This window comes from Dermacentor andersoni, chromosome 7 (assembly GCF_023375885.2).
Source record: "Dermacentor andersoni chromosome 7, qqDerAnde1_hic_scaffold, whole genome shotgun sequence".
Lineage (NCBI taxonomy): Eukaryota > Metazoa > Arthropoda > Arachnida > Ixodida > Ixodidae > Dermacentor > Dermacentor andersoni.
Window position 1 is genome coordinate 135,922,982 of NC_092820.1, and position 27,876 is coordinate 135,950,857.

Consider the following 27,876-nt stretch of genomic DNA (forward strand, 5'->3'; position numbering starts at 1 on the left):
CACGCATCGAGCCGAAGCAAACGTTGATGCCGCCGCACGTCTGTTATCGTTCGAGAGGACTCGCAATTTGCGCGGCCTTCCTGCCGGACAGTGTCGGAATATTTTAGTTGCGCACGCAAACTGTCGTAGAGCGCCTCCTAGCCAGCGCTCTTTCCCCAATAGGCGCCACCACATACGCGTTTCGCCACCCAGGGAGTGGTAAGAAATCGTCTGCCCGTACAAACAGTGCTTCAGCAGACGATACGCAACAACGATGCCGTCGGCTGGTAAAAGAGCCATAACGACTTGCACTCATCCGTCACTAATGGATCGTTATTTTTAGCACGCGCAGCCCCTCCGACCAAGTGACATGTTACCAGGGGCGATGAAGGCATCTTGCTTGCCCATGCACAATCACCCAAGGCCACGCGCCATATCCCTGTTTGCTCCCGTGAGATAGCGGAAATGCATGCCGATCCGAAGTCCCGAGCTGTGCTCGGGCGATAATCGAACACGGCTAAATTACCTTTTTGTTTTCTTTTTCACATCACTTCGCGTTGTTGTATACTAAGCCTCTTTGCCTCACTTAAATCACACCTTCTTTATAGAAGAGCGTGCGGTAGCGTTTAGGTTCGGGTCTTTGTGGCCGCCTGCTCCAGCAGTGCTTGTACAGGGCATGCTTCGTTTCTGCGCACCCGGCCAAGTACGCGTTTGAAGCAAGCGTAAATGTGCTAAGCCCTACCCTATAGAACTGACCGCGCGTTTAAGCGGTGCGCTCTCTCGTCCGCCGTCTCCGCACGATGTGAGCTGACGCAAGATGCCGGCGGCGGTCAGTGGTCTCGACGCAGAGCGCCGACATCGAATGCAGACGTCTACGGGTTATGTAACAGGTGCTCCGTGACACTTAATCGCAAGTATGCTCGCCGACACGGTGACCCTGGTGGATCTTTCTTACTGAGAGTATAGCGTCGCTGCCGCATGACTCGACTCTCTTCGTTGCGTGCCTTAACATGACAGGTTCTGTCAAGACATAGTCGAGGGCTTGGAAAGCGTATACTACGCGATGGCAAAATCGCGCCGTTAGCGCTGTCATAATTGATCAACTTTGTAGGTTGGGAGGGCCAGCTGTCGTGAAGGCAGGCACGAGTGCACTGCCGTAGATCGGAGTCCGTCCTTTGACGCGTATTGCGGCAGGCTGTTGCAGCAGTCGTCCGTGAACCGCGGCCGTGGAGTTGAACAGCCTTATATATCACTGTCGCGTGGCGTCAGCTTTCGACGTTTCACCATTCATTCATGACTCATATACAACGCAGCCGTCCTCGTCGCTGGCTTGTGTGTGTGTGTGTGTGTGTGTGTGTGTGTGTTGTGTGTTTAGATTAGACTTTGGACACGTTTCTTTCCTTCTCGAGAGGTCGTTCATTGATTGACACGCTAGGTGCAGGAAAATTTCCACGCCTTTTGTAGTTGTCAGAAATGTCTGTCCGTGAGCAGCGCGATCTGCAAGGACGACGTGTAGAAGTTGGGGCTGGGTGTATCGTTCGCCTCGTCCAGAGCTTTTACATTCGCCTTTGCACAGCGAAGGGACGTCGTTGAGTCCGGTTTATTACCCCAAGAGCGAACTCGTTGCTCGTGACCGCGCGGGCTGTTCGTCTTGCGTTGCACGTGATCGCACGGAATCCGCTAGGCACTTTCTACTGAAGCTTTCCACGGTGACAGAAACGCCGTAATAGGAGTGCATAGCGAGCCGCGCGGAAGCGAGAATTAAGGGGTGCGATTTATAATCGCCCTGACACCTCCGATCGCTTACCGCGAAGTCGAGTGCGGACGCTCTGCATATGCGATGATACAATGCCGATTGTAACGCTCTGTACCAGAGGCACGAACATTGCCAAGCATGGACTCGGCTCGTAACATTGACACGAGCGGTGGTCTCGTTTTCCTTGTGACCCTATAGCGGTTTGTTGTCGGCAACACTGGGGTAATAAATGAAAGCGTCGCAGCGCCATCTGGTCTGTGCAAGGTGCCTATACCGCCAACAGATGACGCACACATGTCGCAAAGCAAGAGCTGCTCGGTTGGTTGGTATCTTATTTAAGATTCGTATATTTCCACGAAGTACTCAGCCGTCCACTACAACATGGGCGGATAGTGATTGGTCAAAGGGCGTTGAGACCCCCGCAAGAATTGGTTTTTCATCTCGAGGTTATACATTTCATAAAGATAAAAAAATGTCACGTAGCCCACGGGCAGCATCGGTTCGTTATACACTACCACAGAGTTATTGCCTTAAGTAACTCTAGTTTAGATAAAACACCGGAACGAAGCCGTTAAATGGTGCTGTAATAAACACAGCGCGTTAGTGGGTTGAGGGTTGCACTTCGGGATTGCAACTGCGCAGATATATGTGAAACAGAAAAGGCAACCGATAACTGTGGCGCCGGGGAATATTCTTTTGCAAAGATGTGCCGCTTACTGGCGTTGCAAAAAGCTCTCCGAAACGCATCGAGCTATCGCTGGCTACCACGAATCGTTGAGCATCCAGATGGTATTTCGGGTAGTTTATACCTACACCGCGATGGCGCGGAACGCCACAGACCCGAGGGGTCCAGAAACTGTTTGGCGCGACCGCGATCGCGCCGAGTTTGATTTCTCTGAACTCTGAATCTGGCATCACTAGTCGAGGAGCTTTTCGTTGGTCTCCCGCTACATTTCTCTCCCGCTTTCGTTTTTATTTCTTTTTCTCTTCTCTCTCCTCCTCTTCCACTGACCTTCAGGCGATAAGCGCGCAGGTTTTTTTTAACTCTTCGGCCAGCCGACGAGGCTGTGAGTGCACTGATCTGGATCGAACCGGTACTGTTCGGGAAAAATAAGCGAAGGCGGCGCGTCGGCGTTCCTCGCGGGCAACTCGATGAAGTGTCGGAAAAGCAGCTTTTTTTCCGCGCCGTATACGGGCAGTGGCCACTGCAGCTTTTGGTTTGCGCGAAAATAAGGGCCGCTGTTCACTTAAAAGAGATCGCTCAAGCAGAAAGTCTGTAAGTCGTCCTAAGAATGGTAGACGGCGTTTGCATGGAGTACGCCTTCAAAGATTCAACGTTCGGCTGCATAGCGAATTGAAGGCAAAGGGATGCAAGCGGGAGCGCCGGTTTACGCGTGCTCATTTTTGGCCAAACGGGAATCCCGAAACAATGGCCGTCCGGAGTATACGATGCTTGCGTCTGTGTCAGGACGTACACGGTCGCGTTAAATATGAGCTCCAAACGCGGTGTCCGCGGTGGAGCTCCAAGACTGAATGGGCGGCGCCGACATCAGAAAAATTGTAGAGCACCGTTCCAGTTAGCGCGGTATCTATAAAAGTACAGTGTTGGAGCCCCTCGAACACGGTCTATTGAACGCGACTGCATATTCGAGTCATGATTTGGGTGACACGATGAAGAACGAGGGGTCACCGCAGACAGAGTATAGCTCGAATGGCACTTGGCACTGGACGCACATGCTGAGACGCTGCTTAAGGTATATGCACCACTTTGAGTTATTTACTAACTGAACGGCTGCTCCATGCAATAGTATATGTAGCCACCGCAGTGGCTAACCAGTTATGGCCGCTGAGCGTGGGTTCGAATCCCGACCGCGGCGACCACATTCAGAAGTTGTCTGAACTCTAGAACGCCGGTGCACCGTCATTTGGCTGCGCTTCAAACCCCACCCCATGCTATCCAAAAACACCGCGGCGCCCTCCACAACGGGGTCGTCTCTCGTATCCCGTGTGTCGCTTCGGGATGTCAAAATCGGGCAACTAGTTCAGTTTCATAAAACGTGTGCAGGAAGCACCCTCAACTCTTCCTGTGGTGATGATTAAGGAAAAAGCGTTGCGCTGCCAAACTCGAAGTCATCCGGGATGCCTATCATGGCAGCGGCGGCCGCATTACGATAAAAAAAAAAAAGACGCTCGCGTGTTTTGATTTGCGTGCGCGTTAAAGGCACCCTAGGCGCCAACTTAATCCCGAATCCCCCCCCCATCCACTACGGCGTGCCTCATAATCCGATTGGGGCTGTGGCCCATAACGACCCAGAATCTAATCTCTATAAGGAAAAGTGTCAAGCCGCGTAACCAGATCACGCATAACGTGCGGGTAACTACACTTCCAAAAACAAGTTCTTGTGTGCGCAGGTTGCCACACGAGAGGGCGACCGCGTCTGCATGGTGCAGGTTCACCGTGCCCCGTCTCGACTCCGTCGTTCGTCGGCAAACGTGTGCGCACCGCACTCTCTGTGCTGAGCGCATCACCGGCGCAAGCCGGGTCGGCTTGTTTTTCTTGGCAGCCGAGAGCGAATAAAATCCGGTGCTTATTTTGTTTTCCCCCTAACCCGTAAATATCTCCTGCTGCTTTGTTCCTCGTTTCCGATACAAAATAAGTGCCGCCTGGCTCACTGTTTACGAACGCAGCATGCCGTTTTATTTCGTTGCGCCACTATAGCCGGATTTGGATAGGGCGTAACTTGGCTCGTGCTGCTGTTGAACTCGGCCGTGCTTGCCGACGTCAGCTTCGCCCTTCTGCTCCTCGCTTATCGGGACTCTTATGGTTGTCCTGCCGTTCGTCTTGAAGCCGCCCCGTTCACACACTCTCGCGAGAACGTATTCGATATTTAAATGGCTTCTGGCCTGATTTGATCGGCACTCATTGGGAATAGATCGACCGTCACAGTAAGAACAGTGGGCGACGCACTTCTATATATACGTAATCAGAAACAGGTGGCGAGGCAAGCCCAGAGTAATGGTTTCAACGGCACCCTTTGGCTATTTCTTTTTTTGCGCCAGGTAGTTTATTCGCTGTCCACTCGGGACACTCTTTGGGAGGAATGTCAATGTTTCGTCCACGACTAAGGTGTACGCTTTTAAGTTGCCTCAGGTGATGCAGGTCAGAACGCTGTCACAAATAAAGAAAGCACTCCGATTCCAAAACAATACGCAGGTCCCTCGCACTATGCGAATCGCTGTTATTGCAATAGCAGTTAAACGACGACTTCGTTGTCGTCGTGCCGCTACCGCCAAGCTATCGTATATAGTCTGCCAGTTGTCATCGTCGTTGTGCGATCACCTGCGCGTTGTCGCCGTCGTGCCGTAGTCGTTGTTATTCGCTTATCTACGTCACGCGATTACAGTTGTCGTGGCGTTGTCGTCGCCTGGTGCACCTTAAAAGAACAGTGGAATGCGCGACTTACGGGGGCAGCGGATACTCGCAAAGTGGGGCAAGCTGGCCATATGATATCGCATATAGGCAGAGACGTCGTATAGCCCTAGCTCGTTGTGTGGCGTGGAAGCACGTGACCGTTTAACCAGTGCATGCGCTAGCTGCATTCATATGTATAGTTGTATCTCTGCGTGCTGCTTTGCTTTATCGTTTTTGTCTCCCCCTTACCCCTTCTGCAGTGCAATGTAACAAAGCGGATGTTTGTCTTCCGGGTGACCACCCCGCCTTTCGCATATCATCTATCTTTCCGCGCTAACGCAACTATTTTTACAAGTTTACGTTAACAATATCACACTCGAGTGTGCGCGTGTGCGTGCCTCTTTACTAGTGCTCGTTGGTTAATTTGGTTACATGGGTTTGGTTTGGGCTTCTTCTTTAAGGTTTTGTTTGTAGCATGCAGGCCGGATCATACGGCAGTCTGCAGCGCTGGCGAGATTGCGAGCTTTAAGGTGGCGTATTCTCCCGTTCTTATGCAGTGGGGAGATGAGCATGGAGTGAATGTTGGCAGTGCAAACTTGTAAAACACTGCCAACTTTGAAATCTGAATTGTCTCCCGAGAGATCGGTGTATCGTGCAGGCTCTGCTGAAAGTACGTTCTGCGACACGGTATGCAGAGCACGTCGGTTAAGGCTCTTTCTATCAAACACATGCTCGCCGTCAGTATACCTTTTCAGCGTAGCCGTTGGTGTTCTTCTGGCGAAAAACCGCGGTTCTCGGGTAGTTCCTAAATAAAGCGCGCGATTTTCCAGCACCCCAGTCTTGACGCCGCACGTTTCTCCCCTCTGCTGTTCGTGAAGCGGGCAGGTTTAATAATGTACGTGCGAGGTGCCCTCACATGGTTTAGCACAGGCGCCTAAATCGAAGACATCGAGGCGAAGCAAAAAAGTCGGTTGGCAAGCAGCGGCGGTGCGAACGGCTGCCTCGGTCCAAACAACTTGTACAACACTGGGCGAAATCTTATTATTGGCTCTGCAAAAGCCCTTTTCTCGTCCCGTAAGCTCTACTGCCGAGACGAGAGCGCGGCAAAGCTTTTTTTTCCCCCCGCTGTCAACGCGAGGCACATTTCTAGTTGTAGGAGAGAGGGCACGATTACTTTCGAAACTGGCGTTTGTGATGTAACGGCACGTTCTCGCGAAGTCAGCCTTGGTTTTTTTTTTTTTTTCTCGTATGGACGTGTTCTTACGCAACTCGATATATTTCCTAGAATTTGTTTGCACGCACCATGCTCGCGCCTTATTTAGTGCTTGTCACAGAAGCCGTCGCCCCCTACCGCTCCAGGCAGTTCGACACAACCTGCTCCTACTCGCCAAACTCGAAAAGTAATAAAGAAAAGAAAAAGAGGATTAACGAGCAGGTCAAACAGCTGGCTACGTCGCCGGGAGCATGGTGCGAAGCCTCCACGGCGCGGACAATAAAATAAAGGATACGTAGTGTACATGACGCAGGGTCGAGGGAGCTTTGCCAGGCTCCCTACGTAGCTCGTTAAGAGCGGTTACATTTCTCACTTGGGCGATTGCGCCGCAAACATTGCGACTCTTTTATTCTCTCGCTAGCAGTTTTTTTCTCTCGTTTTCTTTGGGACGGCTTTTCCTCTGGACGCACGCGTGCGTAGCAGTGCTCGTATTCTCATTCAAACGAGACAAATGGGTAGCAGGGATACGGATAGTTGTATGAAGTGAGCAATGCTAGACGAGCAAATGAAGGCTCTGCCATGACGTACGCGCGTATTCTCGTCGAAGCGTTGGCTTGAGACGGCATAGGCTACCCCATCGTTTACAGTGTTTATTGAATCGGTGCTACAATCGGTGCCGGAATGCAAGATTTGCTGAAAAGTTGGGCGCGGATTAACTGCAGTTTACTAGCGTAAGAAGCTTGATTCTCCCCTTTGCTCTTCACTCGCCACCTTTATATAATCTATGCGTGTATGCATGTATGCATTCATGTTCCGAGGTTTACTGCCGCAATCTACAGGCATGGAATAGGCTGATAGCTCCTCCGTGGCAAGTGAGTGAGTGAGTGAAGAAACTTTGTTATGAATGCCTGCAGAACGGTTAGCCTTCCCCTGTTAGGGAGGCGTTACCGTGACGCGGCCATGACGTCTTCGCGGCGTGTGGCGCCTCTACTTCGGTCGCGGCCGCACTACTACCTTTGGTCGACCGCGCCTGCCCCTCTTTTGGGGGGGGGCAGCCTCCCTCCGGTTTCGCTCGGTGGTTGCCTTTCGAGGGCCGCCGAGATCTGCTGGACGGCCTGTGTTAGGACATCTTGGTCATAGCACCTCGTTGCGGCCTCGAGCCGCGGCGGGATCGTTGTCATCGTTGCAGCTTCATGCGGCTTCTTAGCAATGTCCCAAAGGATGTGAGCTGCAGTGGCTCTTTCCTTTCGACACACACAACACAGATCACTTTCATAAACACTTGGACACACGTGCTTCATCAGCACCGGGGTGAATAACGACCCTGTTTGAAGTTGTCGATATAAAACCGCCTCCTTACGGGTCAAGCCCGGATGAGGTGGCGGCATAGTCCTTCGCTCTAGTCGGTACCATTTCACAATTTCGTTGTAGGAAGTCATTTCGTCCTTGGTTTCCCACCACCACGACGGATCGGCCGTAGTAGCAGCGGCACGGTTGGTTAGTCCTCCCGCCGCCGCGTTCGCCGTCTCGTGGTTAGCGTTGCCGCGATCCGACACATCACTGCCCATGTGGGCCGGAAACCACTTTATCACCACACACCGACTTTCACTCGCGAGATCGACCGTGGCAAGTGCTTTTTTTAATTCTTTTTCTAGTTATACCGTCTGGCGCCCATTTCGTAACAGAAAATACCTGTGTCTGGCTCCAAATAAGTTGCCTTCGTTTGCTTTATTTTTATTTACCTAAAAAGCGACCGGAGTTAAATCCGGGAGAGTGCATGCACGTGAAACAAGCTGATTTGTGCAATAAAACGTGTGTCTAGTTGATTGGATCTAGAATAATTCTAAAAGCAAACGGGCATCACGAACTAACCGGACACATCATTAATGGGAAACCGGATGATGCAGTTGTCATGGCGAAAGAGAAACACTTATCTGCCCGTTAGCTTTTAGAATCATTTTAGATCCAATCAACTAGACACATGATAAACACGACGCGGGGTAATCTTCCCGATATATACACGCGAAAGCTGCGCCACCTCATTCATATATATAGCCGCGCGCCCATGCTTACGTCTTCATTGTGATCAAGGGACCCATGTGGGGCCCGAAACGTCTGTCCTTTATTTTTCTTTTATTCGTGGCGAGTGCACGTTTTTTGGCACTAATATGTTTCCTCGCCAGACGAGTTTTCGTCAGACATTTGACTATGAAACAAGCAGATATGTCGTGAATAATAAAACTAGAAAAAATAAATAAGGTTTGCAGCTTAAAAGAATGTACAGACTCGTAAATCACGGGAGCACTAATCGTAAAATCTCGCAGCGTACAGGGAATGCAAAGAATGCAAGGGAACGCCAAACGTCACATCGTAACCAAGGCGAATGAACATATCTGGGAGATGTGTGCATACATGTTCGGCGCAGCTTATCTGTGTCTGAAAGTGAAGGTGAAAAATGAATATGCATAACTAGCTTCGGGCGCAGTTTTTTGTGGTCAATTGTATCTGTCTTGAGCGGCGAGGGCATTGCGTCCCACTGCTGCCCTGGGAAGGAAGGAAGAATTGAAACGTTTAATGGTGCTTATTCATAGACTCTCACTGAAGTTGTACACTGAAGTTGTACACTGAAGTTGTACACTGGCTTCTTTGTCACTGAAGTGTACAAAGAAGCCGCCAAAGGGAATCGCCGAAGGTGGCTTCCCCGTTCAAAGCGTCTTATTGCTGCAAAGCCAGCTTTGACAAGCGCGCACACAAACACGTGTGTGTGTGTGTGTGTGTGTGTGTGTGTGTGTGTGTGTGTGTGTGTGTGTGTGTGTGTGTGTGTGTGTGTGTACCAGTATGCTTGTCAAAGCTGGCTACTTGTGTGGCTCCCGTAGCTGCTTGTGGATATAGGCGAACGTGCATGGAAAGTACGATGGAGATAACTGTGAGACATACCGACAGGCATGAACACATGTATGAGGGTAGGCACAATTGACGCCACTGGTGCACTAGGAGGGTGACCTTTGTCACTCGCGTACAAGAAAGCAGAGGAACATTGTTCTTACGTGTGCGAAGTTGCCTACGTGAGAATTCCAAACCGAGTAGCGCCTCGTTTTTGCCTAGTGCAATCCACGCACGGGCTATCCTCGTAGTAAGCGAGTCCACGCCGTAAGCGAGTCCACGCCGTTTGTTTCAACTGCATCCGAAGAGGTGTTTTGCTGTGAACAGCAGTAATAACGTGATAAAAGATGCGGCGGTCGTGTTCGTTCGCTCATAACGCCATGAATGTAGGCTCGGAGCGACATAAAGTAAAACTAGTGTCCGAGCAATTTCCTCCTTGGAATTGAACCAAGTCTCACTGCAGGTTTTAAGCACAGCGTTGCAACCCCTACGCATTGCCGATTTGCATTAGTCAACTGATTATTTTCAAAATTGTTAGATTGTGTTGTAATGTCGTTCTTCTGTATAGCAATCTGTCCACGGTAAGCCTAATTATTAGTGTCTTAAAATTTGTTTCGCGTATAGCTGCGTGAAGCGAGGTTTGTGTGTAGGGCACATTTAAAGATTGCGTTCGACGCACCGACGGCTGCTTTTCACAGCAATTTGTAAGTTCGCGATATAGTTACTGCAGTCGTTCCTTTCTAAGCTAAACAGCATGTTTTTTAAAAGAGACTTTCTTTGTCTCACCTGCCGGGGTTTCGAGTTGCTGATGGATGTGTCGGTATACCATCTTGCGCACGTGTGAAACGAATTAACAGAAGCAATCTGGCACAGCCGATTCTTGCAGATATTGTACATTTTGTGAAAAAAATGCTTATTTTTAACCTTGAGAGCAATGAAAACTCTTTTAGGGCACAACGCCGCGTCTGTACAGACAGACTATCCTTGAACCGCATGCTTTGGCTAAACCTTCGCATGTCGCCTGTGCAGCGCGCTCCAACGGTGAGCGTTGTATGTAGAAGCTGTGCCCGATTTAGCCCCATGTCCATAGCTCATTCGCTATGGCATTGCGTTGCTGAGCTGAAGGGGTAGATACCGTCGGCGGCGGCCACATCTGGATGGAGTTGAAAGGAAAAAAAAATGCTCATGTATTTGGATTTATGTGCACGTTGAAGAACTCCAGCTAAAGTCGAAATTATTCTAGAGCCCCCACTTCACCCCCCACCCCACCCCATATTACTAGAGCGTGTCTCATAATCATATGGTGGTTCTGGCACGCGAATCCCGGGATTCAATTTTTCAGTCAAGTGTTGTTTTATTCCTCCACTAATTATTTTTCCCACCTTTGTTACATTTTTTTTGTCTTTTACAGCGAAATTGTTAGCCTCTAGTTAATCGGGATTTTTCGTGTCTGCGTGTACGGTGCTCACATAAAAATGTGGGCCCGTCCCGGAGACTGTGCAAAGAAGTGGGAAGCGCACAGTGTGCTGCTTCTCCAAGAATAATCACATGACGTCATTAGGGCGACATCACTTGAAAAAGTCATCGCGTGACGTCACGTTTGACGCGATGACATCATCATATTACGTCACTTGGCGATATCCTCCCATGACGATGCCCCTTGTTCTCGTATATTCTAATTGCAATCCGAAGATATCATGTGTGCAGCTTGTGTGTAAGTCGTACCTTACGAATGTTTTCACGTAGTTTGCAAAATTCGTTCAGTGAGGCACTTGCGCTTGGCGGAGGGCCTAGAAGAATGCGCGTGTATGCTGCACTTCCGCACGCGTGCGTGCGTGCGCGCGCGCGTGACGCACATCGCTTGTAGTGGTGGTGCTTGTGTAACGTCGGCAACAGCTTCGCTGTGTACTCACTTTCACAAGGTGGAATGGAGGAGGATATCTTTTTTACATTCCTTCGGTTCCGCGCTCGAACGCTGCAGGTTCACCAGCGGAGGTCCGCGGCCAAGCGTCGAACGCCGCGCAGGGCCGGGCGAACTTTCAGGAACCTCCGTCGCCACCTGCGACCATGACGACGCTGCTGTCCACCGTCCAGCAGAAGCAGCAGCAGCAGCAGCAAGCGGGCACCGCTGCGCCCGCCGCGTGCCACCAGAGGCCTCGCAGCCTGTTCCAGGGGCCCCCCGCCTTCGTGCAATTGCAGAGGAGCCCCAGGGCCCGACCGGCGCCGGTCGCCACCCACACCCTGGTGGCCCTAAACGCTCGCTCCTCCGCCGCCGGGACGTCGTCGGCCGCGGGCTGCGCGTCGCGTTTCGCCGCGGCCCCCACGTATTACAACGCGCTGCTTCAGCCTCTGCCTGCGATCAACCAGGTGAGCGCGTCTGTGACTTTTTAAGTACAAACCCCATGCAAGCGATCTTGCGCGCGACAGCGACAAGCAGATGGCTGTCGCGTTCACTCGTCGCCTGCAAGTCGTACCCCGTGCGAGCGATGACTTCGAGCGACATCTCCCCGCTGTTGCCGGTGTGACGCAGCAATATAGGCGCTAAAACTAGCGTGACGCGTGTTTATTAATTTAAGCTGACGTAGTTTACTGCAAAAACCAGCATAAAATATTTCTGAAGGTCTTCCAGTAGGTCCTTATCGTCGCACTATAAAAACTCAATCGTTTGCTCGTTCTGTGCCACAATCGGTAGTACTTGAGTGATGTACATCCAGTTCCGGTTTCGCGCTATTGGCTAGTCGCTCAGAGCACTTCCGGGCGACGAGCGACGAATTCCACATTTGTATAACCGAGCAACCGCGCGATAAGACCGAGCGATCTGTTCAAGCAACGGCCAAATCCGTCGCTGTTGCGTACAAAATCGCGCTCATGGGGTTTAGCCCATAAAGCGAAAGCTTCACAAACCTCGTCGAGCCGTGTTTCGCCGCCGCCGGGAATTTGACCTTCATTTGACAGCAGCTGCGCCGTAGCCTTGGCAACTCATCACGTGACTCGCCGCCCGAGTTCCGCCGCCGGCTTGGCGCATGCGCTCTCCGCAGCTGGGTCGCCGCCTGACCACGTGACTCGCCGCGCACCTGGCTCAGTGCGAGCTTGGTCATGGATAAGGCAGTGATGCCACGGCTGCTGATTTATCAGTAGATCTACTGATTTTTTTAATTTTCTGCTGATTCAGTGATAAAGCGCTTGAATTTGCTGATTTTCTTGCTTTTCTACTGAAGCGAACGCGAAATCTGCAACTTTTTCAGTACAGAGGATGGATGGATGGATGGATGGATGGATGGATGGATGGATGGATGGATGGATGGATGAGATGGATGGTTATAGAGGTTACAGAGGATGGATGGATGGATGAATGATTGAGACTCAACGCTTTGAATCGGGTGGCAGCGGCGCGCGCCACCTAGCCTGTAACGGTACTATATGCATGCATACCTATGTATTTACTCCTTTACTTTTGCGTTGATATTATCCACCAATCAGATAGTCTCCGTTTAGTTATTTCTGCCTGTTCAAAGTCTATTTTACTTTCACTGTCTTTAAAACCCGAAGCTTTGAATAGTTCCCGTTAGATTCAACTGCAGGGTGAAGTTGTTTACAAGCAAGTCTCAGGTGTTCAGCCGTTTTCTCCTCCTCTCCACACGCCTCGCACACCAAATCTATCTCCTGGTATCTGGCTCGGTACGTTTTAGTCCGCAGTACACCTGTCCTGGCTTCAAACAACAATGAGCTTCCCTTAGAGTTATCGTAAATATTTTCTTTGGCTATTTCTTGCTTAAACGTCCTGTATGTCTCCAATGCCGATTTGGTTTGCATCTCTGTTTTCCACATACCCCTCTGTGTCTCCTTAACCTTTTTCTTGACAGATGATTCCTTACCTGGCCCCCCGCTACTGCCCAAGTATTTGCTTGTCAATTTTCTAGTTCGCTTCCTCCACCTTGTGTCAACATTCCTCGTGTATAAGTAACTGAAAACCTTCCTAGCCCACCGCATGTCCCCCATTTTTCTCAATCGCTCCTCAAATGCTACCTTGCTACTAGCCTCTCTGCCCTCGAAACAAGACCATCCCAGATCCCCCTGCACCCCAAGATTTGGTGTCTTGCCATGTGCTCCCAGAGCGAGCCTACCCACACCACGTTGCCTAATTTCCAACTGTTGCCGGGTTTCTGCTCTCATACATAGAACTGCATTGGCAAAAGTCAGGCCTGGAACCATTACCCCCTTCCATATTCCTCGTACTACCTCGTACCTATTGTAGTTCCACAGTGCCCTACTCTTCATAATCGCTGCTCTTCTGTTACCTTTAGTCGTTAGATGCTAGAGGTTATATTAATGTGATGCCACCTAGCGAGAGAAAAAAAGAAACGTGGTTGGCTCCGAGGTTAACATTCATTCTTGCGTTTCCAGACTCTCAAATGTGGCGCTACCTCTGTCTTCGAGCAAAGTGGGGAAAAGGCATAGAGTTTCTATGCTCTATGGGAAAAGGCGAGGCGGTGATTTTGTGAAAGTGGGTGCACTACCGAACCCCACAACTATGAAAACACCAATATCATCATCATCATCATCATGACCAACCTATTTTTATGTGCACTGCAGCACGGAGGCCTCTATCAAGGCCTCTCCCAGCGATCTCCAATTACCCCTGTCTGGAACATACTATACTATCAAGCTTTCAGGTACTAACTACCATCTGACGCCTTTGAATAGGCCATCGGAGGGCTTCACTGTTCTTAAATTCGTGCTTGACAATTCGTGCTCTCTGGATCCCCGGGTTTTTCAGAAGTATCGCTAAGAATCTCGGGGTCAATTTTTGTACTATTTCCTGGAAGCTACAGTACTTCAACAGAGTACTAATATAAGCGCTGAATTCGTGGGCTCATAAACTGAGTGTAAAAATTGAAATTAAAAATCTACTGATTTCTACTGATTTTTCGCGAAAAAATCTACTACTATTTTTTAATGTGTCGTGGCAACACTGGGATAAGGGCGAGGCTGGGTCGTTCTCTCTGAGCGTTGCGCAGCAGCGGGAGGCTTTGAGCCGTCGTCGCTAAGCGGCGTTCTTGTCCTTCCTCTTCAAGACCCAGTTATTATATGCCTGTCATACCTTCACTATTCCACAAGTGGAAAAAGTAAGGTACCTTGGAATTATTTATGATAGGAATGTTAACTAGCGTCAACATATTGAACATATAACTTCAAAAGCTTCCCGTGCGATGGGGATACTGAGAAGGATATGCAATACGCGATGGGGCATGTGCAGAGACACACTCATAATGATTTACCGCATGTATATCTGATCTATACTAGAGTTCGGCTGTGTGTTGTTCTCCGGCTCCCCTGCTTATAAACTACGTCCACTAGTTTTGCTGAAATTCTGTCCACGTTGTTATTGATTCAATGACATCTCTACGAATTGAATGTTTTGGATATCTAATCGCTGTTATGTGCGCCACTACTGGAAGAACAGACATATCGGTCCGCTCATGATGCTCGTGCTAATGAATCTGCCATGGTCATTTAAATGTAATCCACGGTGACCTGCATGGTACCCATAATAATAATACAAAATTCAACTATGGAGGAACTAATGTTAGAAAGGTCTTTAGAATTGGTGAATTGGATGTTGTCAGTGAAGTACAGACCAAAGGGAAACCTGTTATAATAACCACACCTATTGCGTTCGAAGGGGGTTTGCGAAGCGCTAAAATCATTGCCAAAACTCGTCGAAGGTATGACGCGCACTTCTTTCTTCTTGTCGTTGCCCGCCTCTTGCACTGTACCCACTACTACACGTGAGAACATAAAAAAGGCACAGAAAATATCGCATTTTGTAGCTGCGTGTTTGAAAGGGTCAATAAAGAGCGACGCTAAATAATTTTAAACTGGTGAATGAACTATTCTTGCGACACTCCGTTTTCTTTTGTTTCACAAGAAAACGTTCATTACTGGTGGAGAAGAAAACGAAAACAAAACTCTCTTTCCTTTAATTTCGCGTCAAAAACCTCACCGCCGTTATCGTCAGTGTTGATGTCACAGGTTTCGGCGCATTTTCTTTTATTTAGGCCGGTATTGTGCGGGAATGTTTATCAAAATTCCTATACTTGCGTTCTTGCATGGCGCCGTCAACCGGGCAAAAAATTAGCTATGCAATAAAAATTCTTCTTTACCGGTGATATATCAGATATATATGATGTATATGACAACCTTACGGACACTGACGCTGTTAAGTGTCCGTGAGACGTCCGCAGTTTCTGGTGCGGGAACTGCACGGCAACATTGCCATCCACTTCTAGTCTATACTTTAAACCGCTTCTTTTATTGCTAAACACGCCCTTGCTCACGCGGTAAGCGTGACCTTTCGGCATTCGACAAGGGTAATCTGCCAGATGAGGCTTAACGTCACGATCCAGGAAACTGGTGTTTAGCGCAACACATGTTGAGACGAGGAGATACAAAAAGTTCGGACGGAGCTCGTCTACGGTGACTATCTAAAAGCAGGCGGACAGCCTAACACGCAATGCGCGAGAAGTGTACCGCAGACGTACTCGTCCCTCGCGCTTCACTCTGGGCACGCTGCGCCTTCTGGTGGCGCCGCCATGAAGTACGCGTACGCACCCTGTGGCACACACATCGACCCAAGTTGGTGTCGAAGAGGTCCACCGAAGATCGGCGTCATGCCCAGTCGCACATACCCGCCCGAATTATTGTCCCACATTTTTTTTTTTTTGACGTGCACTATACCCGGGATCGGTCCATATTTTCGGTGGTGTAGCTAGATTGCCGCAAAGAAAAACTGCCCTGATAATGCCAAGAACGCTGCTCGCGTTAAGATATCGACACGCGAGCGTCGACTTTCATCGATCGACTTTGATGGAAATCGGATCACCGATCTACTACGTACGGCGAACGTTGTCGGATCGGCGCTTATGCTCGCCGCGCTGGCGCATCGGCTGTGGCGTTTTGCAGCATGATGAGCACGAGGTCGCAGCGTTCCTGCGACAAAAGTTGTCGTGTAATGCGCTTTTGGGGGTGCGCCATATAAGGAACAGCAGGCGCTCAAAATTAATCCGCAGCTCCTCACATCACGCCGTCCCTCGCATCCCACTGTGGAGCTTTGGAACGTTAAACGTCCTCGGTCGACCATTCTATTAACCAATCCGGCGTGCGCGCACTACGTAACAGCAAGGTGCGACCAATTCAGTCTGCGACAGCGGCGGCGTGGTCGTGCAGTCCAGGCCCAACATTTTAAAGTCTCGACCGCTTCAATAATGAATCAAGTCACTTAATTCCTCCTATGTCGGCACTTAAAAGGCGTTTGTCTAACAGCCGCGTGCAAATACAGGCGCTGCGACGTAAGGCTAGCCACCCATATTGACAGTCCTGCTATGCCCTATATGTCGTTCTGGCAGCGCCGCATTTGCCCCATGTACGTACTATAAGCACCTTGGAAATGACTCGTTTCTGTGTTGGCGCGGTTTCTTGCGCTACCAGCGGAAGTTATAACGCGAATAATTCCGAAACTACTGCAATGTACGTTGTTTCTGGATCTGTAAGTGGCTTAATTTGAACCACAAAACGTGCACTTGGGATACCCCATGCCTGGAGACTACCCACAGACTGATTACACGTCTCACTTCGGTGTAGTTAGGCATAACAGGCTTTGGAAGCAAACAATGCTAAAGAAGTGGAGAACCAGGCGCAACGCACTGCGCCGAGCTGCTGTTAGCTCTCTTTGTTTGCATAGTATGCGTTGACTAGCTCATCTAATCACGTTATTGTCGTGTAACGGGCATTTTTTTTTTACCGGCAATTTATTTTTCACACTGATCTCTACTTTCGGGAGGCGAATTTTCTCGTTTCAATTTATGCGGAAGGTAAGCGCTTCTCCACGTGTTATATGCTTCGCGCAGTCGAACTGTATCTGCAGCACTAAACGGCAGTTTCCATGCCGTACCTACGAACTCGCAACTGAACTACCATTAGTGTTCCTCCCAAGTTTTTCTTTTTCCCCTTCAATTACGCTCGGGTTCGTGCCTCGCCCTTCCGTGCCCAGGTACCTCAGAGGTCCGGAACCATCGCCGTCTCATCCGCCTCCCAGCCTTCGTCTAACCCGCAGCAGCAGCAGCAGCAGCAGGCCGCACAGGCGACGGGCGAGGGTCACCAGCAACAGCAGCAGCAGCAACAACAGCAGCCGCCGGCGCCGCCACAGCAGCAGCAGCAGCAGTTCCGTTTTCCCAGGTCCAACCTGACCCTGCTGCTGACGCCGACCGTGAGGCACGGCGGCGCCACGTCTGCGGCGCCCGGCATCAACCTGGCCACCGCGGCCCCCGGGTCCATCCTGCTTCACTCACCGTCTGGTGGACAGTTCCGCCACCCGCTTGCGGCCGCAGCCGGCCTGGTGCACGTCGGCCGCTTCCAGACGGCGCAGGCCTCGACGTCGACCTCGGCCATGCCGGACTCGGCGACCAAGCCGCGCAGGACGGCTGCCGGTGCCATGTTTCTTTTTATCTTTTTTTTTTAATCTCTGTTCAAGGAGATGTCGGTTTCGTTAAACGGCACGCCGGCAGCTCCTCTTAATTCATATATATGTGCTCGAAAGAAAGTTTCACGCGAGGAAGATAGAAAATGCTATAGTCGACGTTTCTATACTTCAGATACCCGCAGCACAAATACGCAAAAACGAGCGTTTTAAGCAGTGTGCAAGATTACGAATGTCAGTGTAGAAGGTAATAATGGGATCACTCATTGACGAAAAATACAGCTCTCACGAACACGAGCGCATAAAAAAAAGTTAGGACACTGCTGCAAACGATAACCGCACCTGTGCCACCTTGAGGCACATTATACAAAAGCTAACACACAGGAGGTGGCCAATGTAAGCGCACTTAACTTTCTTTCCCTCCTCCCCTACAGAACGGTCTCATCCAGCTGTCAACTACGCGCTACGTTCCCTGAAGATTGGACCTTTTCTGGTTAGTCACGTTTCCAGTATTCTTTGTGACGTAGAACTAGGCACGCGCGTTTCTCCCTCTACTTTTGCAAATATATATATATATATATATATATATATATATATATATATATATATATATATATATATATATATATATATATATATATATATATATATATATATAATAGAGGCATGACTTGCAAATTTTCGCTACAGTCGCCATCAGGCATGGTAAAGGAGGTAAGACGATGTGGTTGCACGAAAACTTGGGTTTGAGTCTTACACGGTGACATTGAACCTTTGCATGTGAAGCGATAAGCTACAGTTGTTCCTAGTATTCGTATCATTTTACACTTTACACGTTTCAATTTACGCACATTTATTTTATAATACTGTAGGCCAGAAGGCCGAAGCAGGAGTGAATGAGTATACACGAAACATGTTCCACTAAAAGTACAACAAGGAACGTATGTTCAATCGCAAGAACATTTAACAGAAATTTCACAAAAATAATTTCACAAAAATTGAGAATATAATGGCAGGAATACGCACTTTGAAATGAATAAAAAAATCGCAACAGAACTATGTAGTAAGCTTGCGGGCTACTGAAAAAAATAAATTTTGACGTTCTTTGCTCATGTCAGTGGCATCAAAAATGAATTGAAGTGCATTTCAGTCAGTAATAGTCCGTGGAAAAAAAGTTGCTTTTCAATGCACTTGTTTTAGCAAAAGTTCATTTCAATGCATTTTCCTGCGTATGACGTGTATTTTGTGAAGCAACAGGTTTGACAAACGGTATCGACATATGGTGTCGTGTGTGCCTGTCAAAACATTATAACTGCTATTTAGTTAAGCTTTCTACACTTTTCCAAGGTTGTAATGTGATCACCAAGCATTAGTTTGCTAGGAGTTGCTTGCTAGTTTGCTAGGCGCATCTTTTATACTTTTCATAAATAAATCATACTACTTTTCTCTGTATTAGTTACCAGTAGTGTATTTCCTTTTTACTGTGGTGATCCCAAATTACAGACGCATATTCCAACTTAGTCTTGATGTATGTATTATACACCAACCAACCTTACTAGATGCCTTGCTTAGTTTTCTTTTTAAGAAGCGCAACTTCGTGAAAGCAGAAGAACAAACTTTTATGTGTGCTTACCAGAAGAGGCTACTAGTGAGAATAATGTCCAAATACTTATATTTTCTTACCTGAGTGACTTCATAATTATTATGGTTATAGGCATTTGTACTAGGCTGTTTTTGGCATGTAATCATTAAAAGCGCAGTTTCATCAACATTTATTTCCATATCCCATTATCGACACCAGCACTCAACTGACAGCAAGGAACCTTGCAATACCTTGTGGTCTTCATTACACAAGACTTTCTTATAAATAGAACAGTCATCTAGTAAGAGTTTAGTAGTTAGTGTTACCCTACTGGGGGCGGTTAAATCCTTTACGTAAATGCAAAAGAGCAGTGGCCCCAAAAAACTCCTCTTTGGTACACCGGTGGTAACAGGAAGCATGTTAGAAGCACAGCCATCAACTTCAACGAATCATTTCATATTCTTTAGGTAGGCCCCTACCCATTTAACGATATAAATTGTAAGACATATGGATTCAAGATTAAGAAGTTTCCGATGCAACACTTTGTGAAAGGCTTTCCTGAAATCTAGAAGTAATGCATCTATTTGCCCAGCATGGTCTAATACCAAGAAGAAATCGTGAATTGTAGTTAATAATTTAGTAGTGGTCGCTTTACCTTTTCTAAACCCACGATGACAAAGTGATAATGTATCTTTATTGTCTAAAAACAGTCTTATTTCACCGACAACTACATGTTCTATTAACTTTGAGCATGCGCACGTAATTGACACAGGTCTGTAATTGCAAACAGCCAATTTATGACCGTTTCTTTTTTGAAATCCGTACTACTCGTGCCGTTTTCCAGGAGGCCCGTATGTCTAGACGACTGCAAACGTTTTGTAGTGACAATGTGCAGCGACAATTTTCTAGTTCTTGTCAGTTATAATATAGTTTTTTTATTCAGCCTGTAGTCGAGTGCTTCTACAAAGAACGCCTGAACAGCGAAATTACCTGTCTAACGAAGGAATAATTCTGTCCTGGTTCTATTGTAAGCGGTGCGGTGTGCAACCATTACAACGAAGTGACCTGTATAACGAATGATTTCGCAGTGGCCCCAAGCACAACGCTACGAAGGCGTTCGACTGTATTTGTTACAATAGATTCGTACACCTGTTTCGTTTCTCGGACATCTGTAATTTGCCAAATCGACATAATGTATGTCGTGTGAGAGCCGTCATGCTGCTCACATAGCGCTTTTCACGCACTTATTCATATCGTTGGAACATGAATATGAAATGAATTTAGTAGTCTGTGCACCCATAAGAAACACAGCTGGGAACACCAAATTTGGATGGGAGTTCGGAAGCTTGCAGGAAACGCGTCGGTTCGAGCTTCGTGTGTGTACCTGCATAAGATTGCTGCCTTTCCCTCGGAACATTTATTCTGGTGGAACATTTCTGGGGTCTATGTAGTAGATTTGTGGCCGCTAAAACCTCTCTAATGTAAAGGCGGCTGCTCCTTCTCATGCTGGTGAAATGCAGTAGCGCAGCCAGGGGGGTGGCCCACCGAGCACGCCGACCCCCCTCCCTCCCCCGCCCCCGGAAATCCCTGTGTTTATATGGAGCCTCCCCAGCTTCCCCCCCCCCCCCCCCTTCTCAGCTCAGTCTTCGACGCCGATCAATTACGGGTCATCCCCTCCCCCCCCCCCCCCCCCCACTCCATGCTCCCGCGAAAGAAAAATTCTGCCTACACCACTCGTGAGAGGGATGCCTTCTATAAAATAAGGGGGGAAAAAGGACGCATGGAATATAAAATACTACGTGTAAACACAGCCAACCAGTGAAATTCGTGGTTAGGCTTAAAGGCCTGTGTAGAGTCACGTACACACAGTCGCAGTCCTTGGACTGTGTGGTACAGCGCGAAGCATGGACAAGGGACGCAAGAAAAACGAGGACAAGCGCGTCTCCTGTCCATGCTTCACGCTGTACCACACAATCTAAAATGTAAAACGAACGAGCCCAAACCATCACCCTTCTAAGTTAAACTTCCTTGGGCGCGGCATTCGCCACAACACATTAACGACACACAGACTAGTAGTACTTGGCTGGATATGAGTGCATCAACGCATTTTTTTTTTTGTGTGAGTCGGTGTATTTAGTATTTGCCTCGGCACTCGAGAGGCGAGTGCTATAGCCCCCGTGGAAATGAGACACTCCGTGTAAACAACGACAACCACTGGTTCGCGCATACTTTGAGCGAAAAAGAACACCCCCCCCCCCCCCCCCCCCCCAAAAAAAAAAAAAAAATATTTACCAGTACCGAAGTGCTTCGGTGGAATGTCGTTAACCGTGAATAACTACAAACACAACTGAGCAAATTGTTGTATGCATGTTTGTGTGGCTAACTGCAGCTGGAAGCGGAAGACCCCGAGCTGAACCTGGGCTACAAGTTCAAGATCATCTTCAGCAAGAGGTGAGTGGTGACCAAGAAAACTCTCCCCTTCTCTGGCAAGCGGCGACGCATTTGGCGCGTTTTCTGAACTAATATAGATGTGTAGTAGTCCCGCAAACGAAAAGCTGTCATCTTTAAAGCTGCTTTTACAGGCTTTTACAAGAACTCTGTTAAGGTGAGTTCCACAGCGGTTGCCCCGCTCGTATAGATAACTCTGCGCAAATTTAGCAATTCGCAATTTTGTTTTTCGCATCGCATTTCACCGGTTCCTCGTCCCTGCAGGTCAGTCTGGAGGGGGAACATTTTGGGTATATCGTGTCGGAGTGTTTTGGCTAAAATCAATGTGTCGTACGGTTCCTCGTGTAATTTTTTTAGTCTTTTCCTAAAAAGAAAAAAAATGCAGGTCTGTACAAAGCTCAGATGTTGGTGAAGCACACATCTAAAGGCTCGGGTGTTGCGGAGCAACCACACCGGATGTAGGAAGCATTTGCAAAGCCTCCGGTTTATTTCAAACAGTATTATGTCAGTGATAGCATCGCACTTCCGGTGCAGTTAGAAGGGTTGCTATATAACTTGAAGCAGATTAAGATACCGGCCATTGCTTCGCTACGGGTTGCATCTCCCGGCTATAACGGCGACCAAGATTCAGTGACACGTCTGTTGAGCAAAGGCAGAATAAGTTTCTCGAAACGCTTATTATGCGGCAAGTTATTTACCTCTGATAAAGAGGCTGTCGAGGCTTGCTTTTAAAACGCTCGTGCGCAAGCCACGACGATCTTTTTTTCCTCCTTCCCGAAATAAATCAGTTCTTGGAACGCCAGTGATATTCTCTCTCTGGTCCGTCTTTTTCGCTGCGCTCATTCAATTTCTAGCAGTTACATTTCTGCGTAGACTACCGCTTGGCTATTGATTGTTTTAAATACTGTTTTGAAAAGAACGCGAACGCGAGGGAGATGAAGCGGACAACACAAACGCGCCCTTGTCTTGTGTCCACGTCTCGTACGCTTGAATTTATAATATCGTGAATTCTTAACGACACGCACCGTTGTTCTCTTCTTCTTTTTGTTGTGGTTATTAAATGGGCAGTGTACAGAAGTAATAGTTTAAGCTGTGTTAGTAAATTGCGCTTCTGTAATAGCGAGATGGCCAGTGTTTTCGCGAAGGGAGAGGCTTCGATCGCATGTGTGAAAAGAAGCAGAAACGATATGGGGCGGATGGCGGCACCGCCTCGTGTGGTTATACCCTCACCGACTCGCTGTGACGTCACGCGTATGACGTCTGTCGTGAACTGGGTGGTTGCTCTTCGTTAAATGTGGATTACGTTGCGCTCTGAAGCAGCCAAATTCTGCGAGTTTCGAGAACTTTTGCTGTGCCAAAATGATCCGTGTTGCGAGAAAATGCCTCGAAATCCGCGACATTGCATTTATAATGCGTATACCGACGTAGGGATTTCGCCGCAAAGTAAAAAAAAGCTTTTACCTTCACTTCAGTTTTTTGATAATCGCCCTCTTACTGCGAAATTAACGAAAATAGGGTTTTAAAGAAACTTCATAATAATTAGCGCCTCCCTTGACGGTTTAGCCACATCTTGTTGAAAGCAAGCTCCAAGGTTAGTACGCATGAGAAAACTAAGTGAACATTCACATGTAAAAACGTGCGTGCTGTCAGGTGGTTCCAGGTTTTTCTCTATTTTCACACTTACGGTGAGTTTCGTGGACTGCATAGTGAGTTGCGCTTGTTTTGTTGTGCGTATGTCTGCTTTGTTCTTTTTTCCCTCACTTTATTTGCTCATAGTGGTGGCCTTCCTGGCAAAATATAGGGCGGCTCAAAAGCAGCCTGTGCATCTTAAATACAGCGTTAAATGATCGCTGCCGTATACATGGCAACATTACTGTGTGCAAGAATTACATAACACCAGCGTGTACAACGCGCCGTGTAATATCTCCTTGAGGCGCCGTCTACACATTTGTTCACGCCAAGATCAATCATCAAGAGCAAGAGCATTGAGAAAAATATTCAAGTAAGTCGTGCATCTTGCAACACTTCTGATGGGACCTGTGCTCCAATATTACAATATTTTGTGCAAAGTATAGCTGATAGATTTGTTGGAAGGTAGATGGTAGTCGGTTTTGCTCTCGGTGTCAATACGTCGTCATGTAGCAGGTTCACTTCCTGTTATTTCATATATATATATATATATATATGTATATATATATATATATAATCCGATGGTTCCCTTTCGAAGTATGCTATATATGCACAAAAAAAGTATGTGCTCGCATATTGCTACGTTCCTGCGGGGAGATATCGCGAGAAGTCCGGATTCTTGTGAACTCATTAAGAAAACCACGCAGAACAACCTAAAACTCTGAACTGATTCTGGAGCTCTATACGCGTTTCATGATTCCGAAGAGGCGTGAAATGTGGCGAAAAATAAACTGTAACGGTCAACATTAATACTTCCCTCCGCGTCATTTATACTGTCGCTCCGTGAAGCGTTGCGAGTGACTGCCAAAGTTAAAAAAAAAAAAAAAGAGATTCAAATGCCAGTGCTACGAAACTAGTGAGAGAGAGAGAATAAACTTTAATTCTCAGCAAGCGCAATTGGCGCCCTAGGTGGGGCGGCCTCCTTATTCCAGCTAGCCGCGGCCCACCGCCATCTCCCGTGCCCGTTTGATCAGGCTGCACTGTTTCTTCGGGTCCGGGTCTGTTAGCTTGCCCTCCCACTGCTCCTCAATTAGTGTTTGGATGCCTGTACTGTGCCATGTTTTCGCACACATCCCCATGCCATATGACATAGGGTGTCTGGGACATCACAGTACTCGCAGATGTACAAGTGCTCAGATGGTGAAATTCGGTGCAATAAGATACCGTGGACGTATAGTATTGGTTCGCAATTTACCCAAGTGTTATACTGCTTCTTCCCTCGTTAGGCTGGCGTGAGGCGACGGGTAAACGAAACGAGTGAATCTTTCTTTAAAGCAATGCGGTCTCGGCGCTGCTTCGCGCAGGCGCTTTATGTACGAGTTCGAGAGTGTGCCATCCTCGGAGGACGAAGGGATGCGGCTGTCCTGCGTCATCGTGCCCTTCCAGTCGCTGCAGGCCCTGCGCTGCGAGCAGGACTACATCCTCGTCGAGGTGAGTGACTCTTCTATTGCGTAGATAGCGCTCGGTACCCCTTTTAAAACGCGACGCGATATCGCATGATGCTAAGGGAACGGAGATGCTTGGATCGTTGGTGGACGCCTCGTACGATACAGTATATAATACCTCATATAGATTGCGGCTGCGCAAATATCCGAGCCTTTCGAATAACGAAGCAAGTATTCACCTATTTGATTAGGATTCTTTTTTTGTTGTTTCTTATCGAATCGCAGTCACTTTGGTAAAGCAGTATAGCTATGCACTTTGTGAAAGCGAACGAGCAGGCGAGAGTCGTCACCCTATACAGGTAGGCGGTGTCCTCAGTCCAGGAAGCCGTGGCATGCGAATATCTTTCGAATGGTTTCTCCAATACTCGAAATCGGCAACTGTGCGCTACAAACCGTAACACCGGATTTAACGGGCGATAAGTTCTACGCTTCGCGGCCATCATAGTAGGCATAAAAAGGACGAGAAGCTACGTAGTAGAGCACGGTATGTCACTCAAGCAGCCCGACTGTCCCGGCAACCATTCGCGCTCACCGAAGAGTCCCGAGCACGCGAACGCACTGTTTATTTGTTCCCCAGTGATGTATTTGCACATTTAGTGCACAACGCTTCACTACGTACAAAGTGATGACATAAACTCGCTTAGTTTGTGAATACAAGGATGTGAACATAGTCTTACAGCGATGGCGAAAACGGCTGTTCCCCATTTGAAAACCATTGAAAATATATTCGATTTCGATTCAATGCGCTTCTCTCATTATTCGATTCGTATTCGATTCAAACACCCCTAGTATATATCGCGTGCGGTTTAGTATTTGATTTTCTATCGAGAGAACAGTCTTAAAGGGCGTAACGTTGTTAAAATGCAGTATTGCCCGAAGGGCAAATAACTGACAGTGATAGCGAACCATTAGTACTTGTGTGGTAGTTGTATACGTTACAGTAAATGTTCGCTTACTGACTAAACAAGACTGGTGTCACGCGTCCAAAGACACGTGAACACAGTTCGCTTAGTGGCCGCGAGCACTCGCTAAAACAATGCTGGCGCAACGAGGAGCGCCGGCAGTGAGAAAAGCGCGTGTGCTTGTCCCAAAGGGAAAGTTCCGTGTGGCCGCTCCCTTCATTATGTGAACTGTGCGGCGCCTTCGAATCTCGTCGGATCACGTAACCGCACGCACTAATCACGCGGGAAGACAGTACGCATCAAGCAGGATACATGCCACCAGCCTTCACGGCTCGCCCTTGCATGCTCACGGCTCGCCCTCGCATACTCACGGTTCGCCCGCAACAGTTCACGTGACCTCCAACACGCGGCCTGAGCCATGGCTCGGCAGCGGGCTGATCCGCTTGGGCGTTGCATGCGGCTGTGGCACCGACGCCGGTGGTGACGTCCAAGACCTCTTTCTCAGATGAAAGTCCTAGTAACTCGCGATGTGGCGGTGTCGGTGACTGCCATGTTGCCGGTTGCTAAAGGGGCTGTGACCCAAATTCTTTATCTTGTTTTTATGACCCAGTAATCAGTGCACAAAATCGTGTCTCAAGCCGCACAAAGTGCGGCTTGCGACAGCTATCGACATGCGTACGCGCCGCTGCAAGCAGTACGAACCTATCGTCTAGGACGCTTTGGGAAAAAGATATTCTGGAGCAGGGCACAAGGATGGGCAAATAGTCGGCACAGCACCAGTCTTGAGGGTACATAGTCTTGGTGGAAGATCATCGGACTGCGCTAAGCTCGGCGGGTTTCGTTAGCCAGGCTCACTCGAAATTAAGCGAGCCAATCTGACTCCTTTTTCCGCGGGGTCGATTCTAGGCGTCTAGCGACGTGCACGAACTCGGACCACTTCTGCCGCTTATCGACGCCGACGGTGTAGCGAATGAGCAAGCTAGGCGAGCTGGCGATCGCATGGAGAACGGTAAAGGCTTAGCTCGCTGGCCGTGGGATCCGAGGCCGACGGCCCTCGCGATCCATCCGTAGCTTGTAATAAAGCGCCTGTATTCTCAACACCATCAACGTCTGCACATTTATCTCGCCCATGAGTGGCAATACAATTAGTTTTACTGACGCCGTTGGAGAAAACAGGCTAACCAGGCGTGCCGCTTCGCGTAGGCGATTGCTGAACGCTTGCGAGTCGAAATCACGCCAACGATTTTACGATTTCATGCAACGTTTCATAGCATGCAAACTTTCGAAGTCACTTTACTCCGAGTTATTTCGAGTCAGAAGCAAATTGTAGCCTATTTTAACCCGACAGCGTTAAGGAACTCGTGTCGCAGAAAAGCCGGTGTCGGCGTCAGCGGCGTTGGCCGTGAGCGATAAATTTCAGAAGGCACTTCATAAATAAAATATACCTTGCAAGATCGGCTGGTGGGAATCGAACCAGGGTCTCCGCAGTGTGAGACGGAGACGCTACCACTCAGCCACGAGTTCGATCCTTGAAAACTGGACAAAATCGCCTCTAGTGAATGCGGTGTTGCCTTAGAAACTTGCCGTAGAACGTTATACTGCGGTGTATATCGGTAATTATGACCATGTAACTTACAGAAGTCGCAGTTTCACGAGTAAGTAGCGAAGTACGTTTCCGCTACATTTCTTCCGCGCTCTGCGCACATGCAGAGCCATGTTGCGGTAAACACAGAAGACCCCCTCCTCGCAATGTACGGCGCTGCCCCGACACGTATCGCGCCACTCGCCCCATGATTAGGGTGCCTCGATCCGCGCGGCGCTGACATGGAGGCACCCTACCCATGATCGCGTGCGCCTTCATGGCGCGTCGCGGCCCGGCCCGTCGCGTGCCGATCGCGACGTTTGGCTCGCGTAGATCGTTTGAGTAGGCGGTGCGAACGGGGTGCGATAACGCTATCGCGTTCCACTCTTGAAGGCGAAGCTTAAGCGTCCTCCAATTTTTTTTGTGCCGCCGTCAACGGCGAAAGAGGCCAGCGTCTCGACCAGGGAGATAAAAAAAAAGCACCCGCATATGATCGGAGCGGCGACGCT

General features: G+C 48.7%; 1 protein-coding gene across 1 annotated transcript in view; it reads left to right on the top strand.

Moving 5' to 3' along the window:
- The window catches only part of LOC126534552 (uncharacterized), a 60,827-nt gene that overhangs the window by 15,642 nt on the left and 17,309 nt on the right, over positions 1–27,876 (top strand). The window contains exons 5-9 of the mRNA XM_050181809.3: positions 11,225–11,610; positions 17,294–17,729; positions 18,154–18,212; positions 21,691–21,752; positions 24,743–24,869. Coding sequence (XP_050037766.2) covers positions 11,225–11,610; positions 17,294–17,729; positions 18,154–18,212; positions 21,691–21,752; positions 24,743–24,869 — 1,070 coding nt within the window. The remainder of the gene's footprint in view (positions 1–11,224; positions 11,611–17,293; positions 17,730–18,153; positions 18,213–21,690; positions 21,753–24,742; positions 24,870–27,876) is intronic.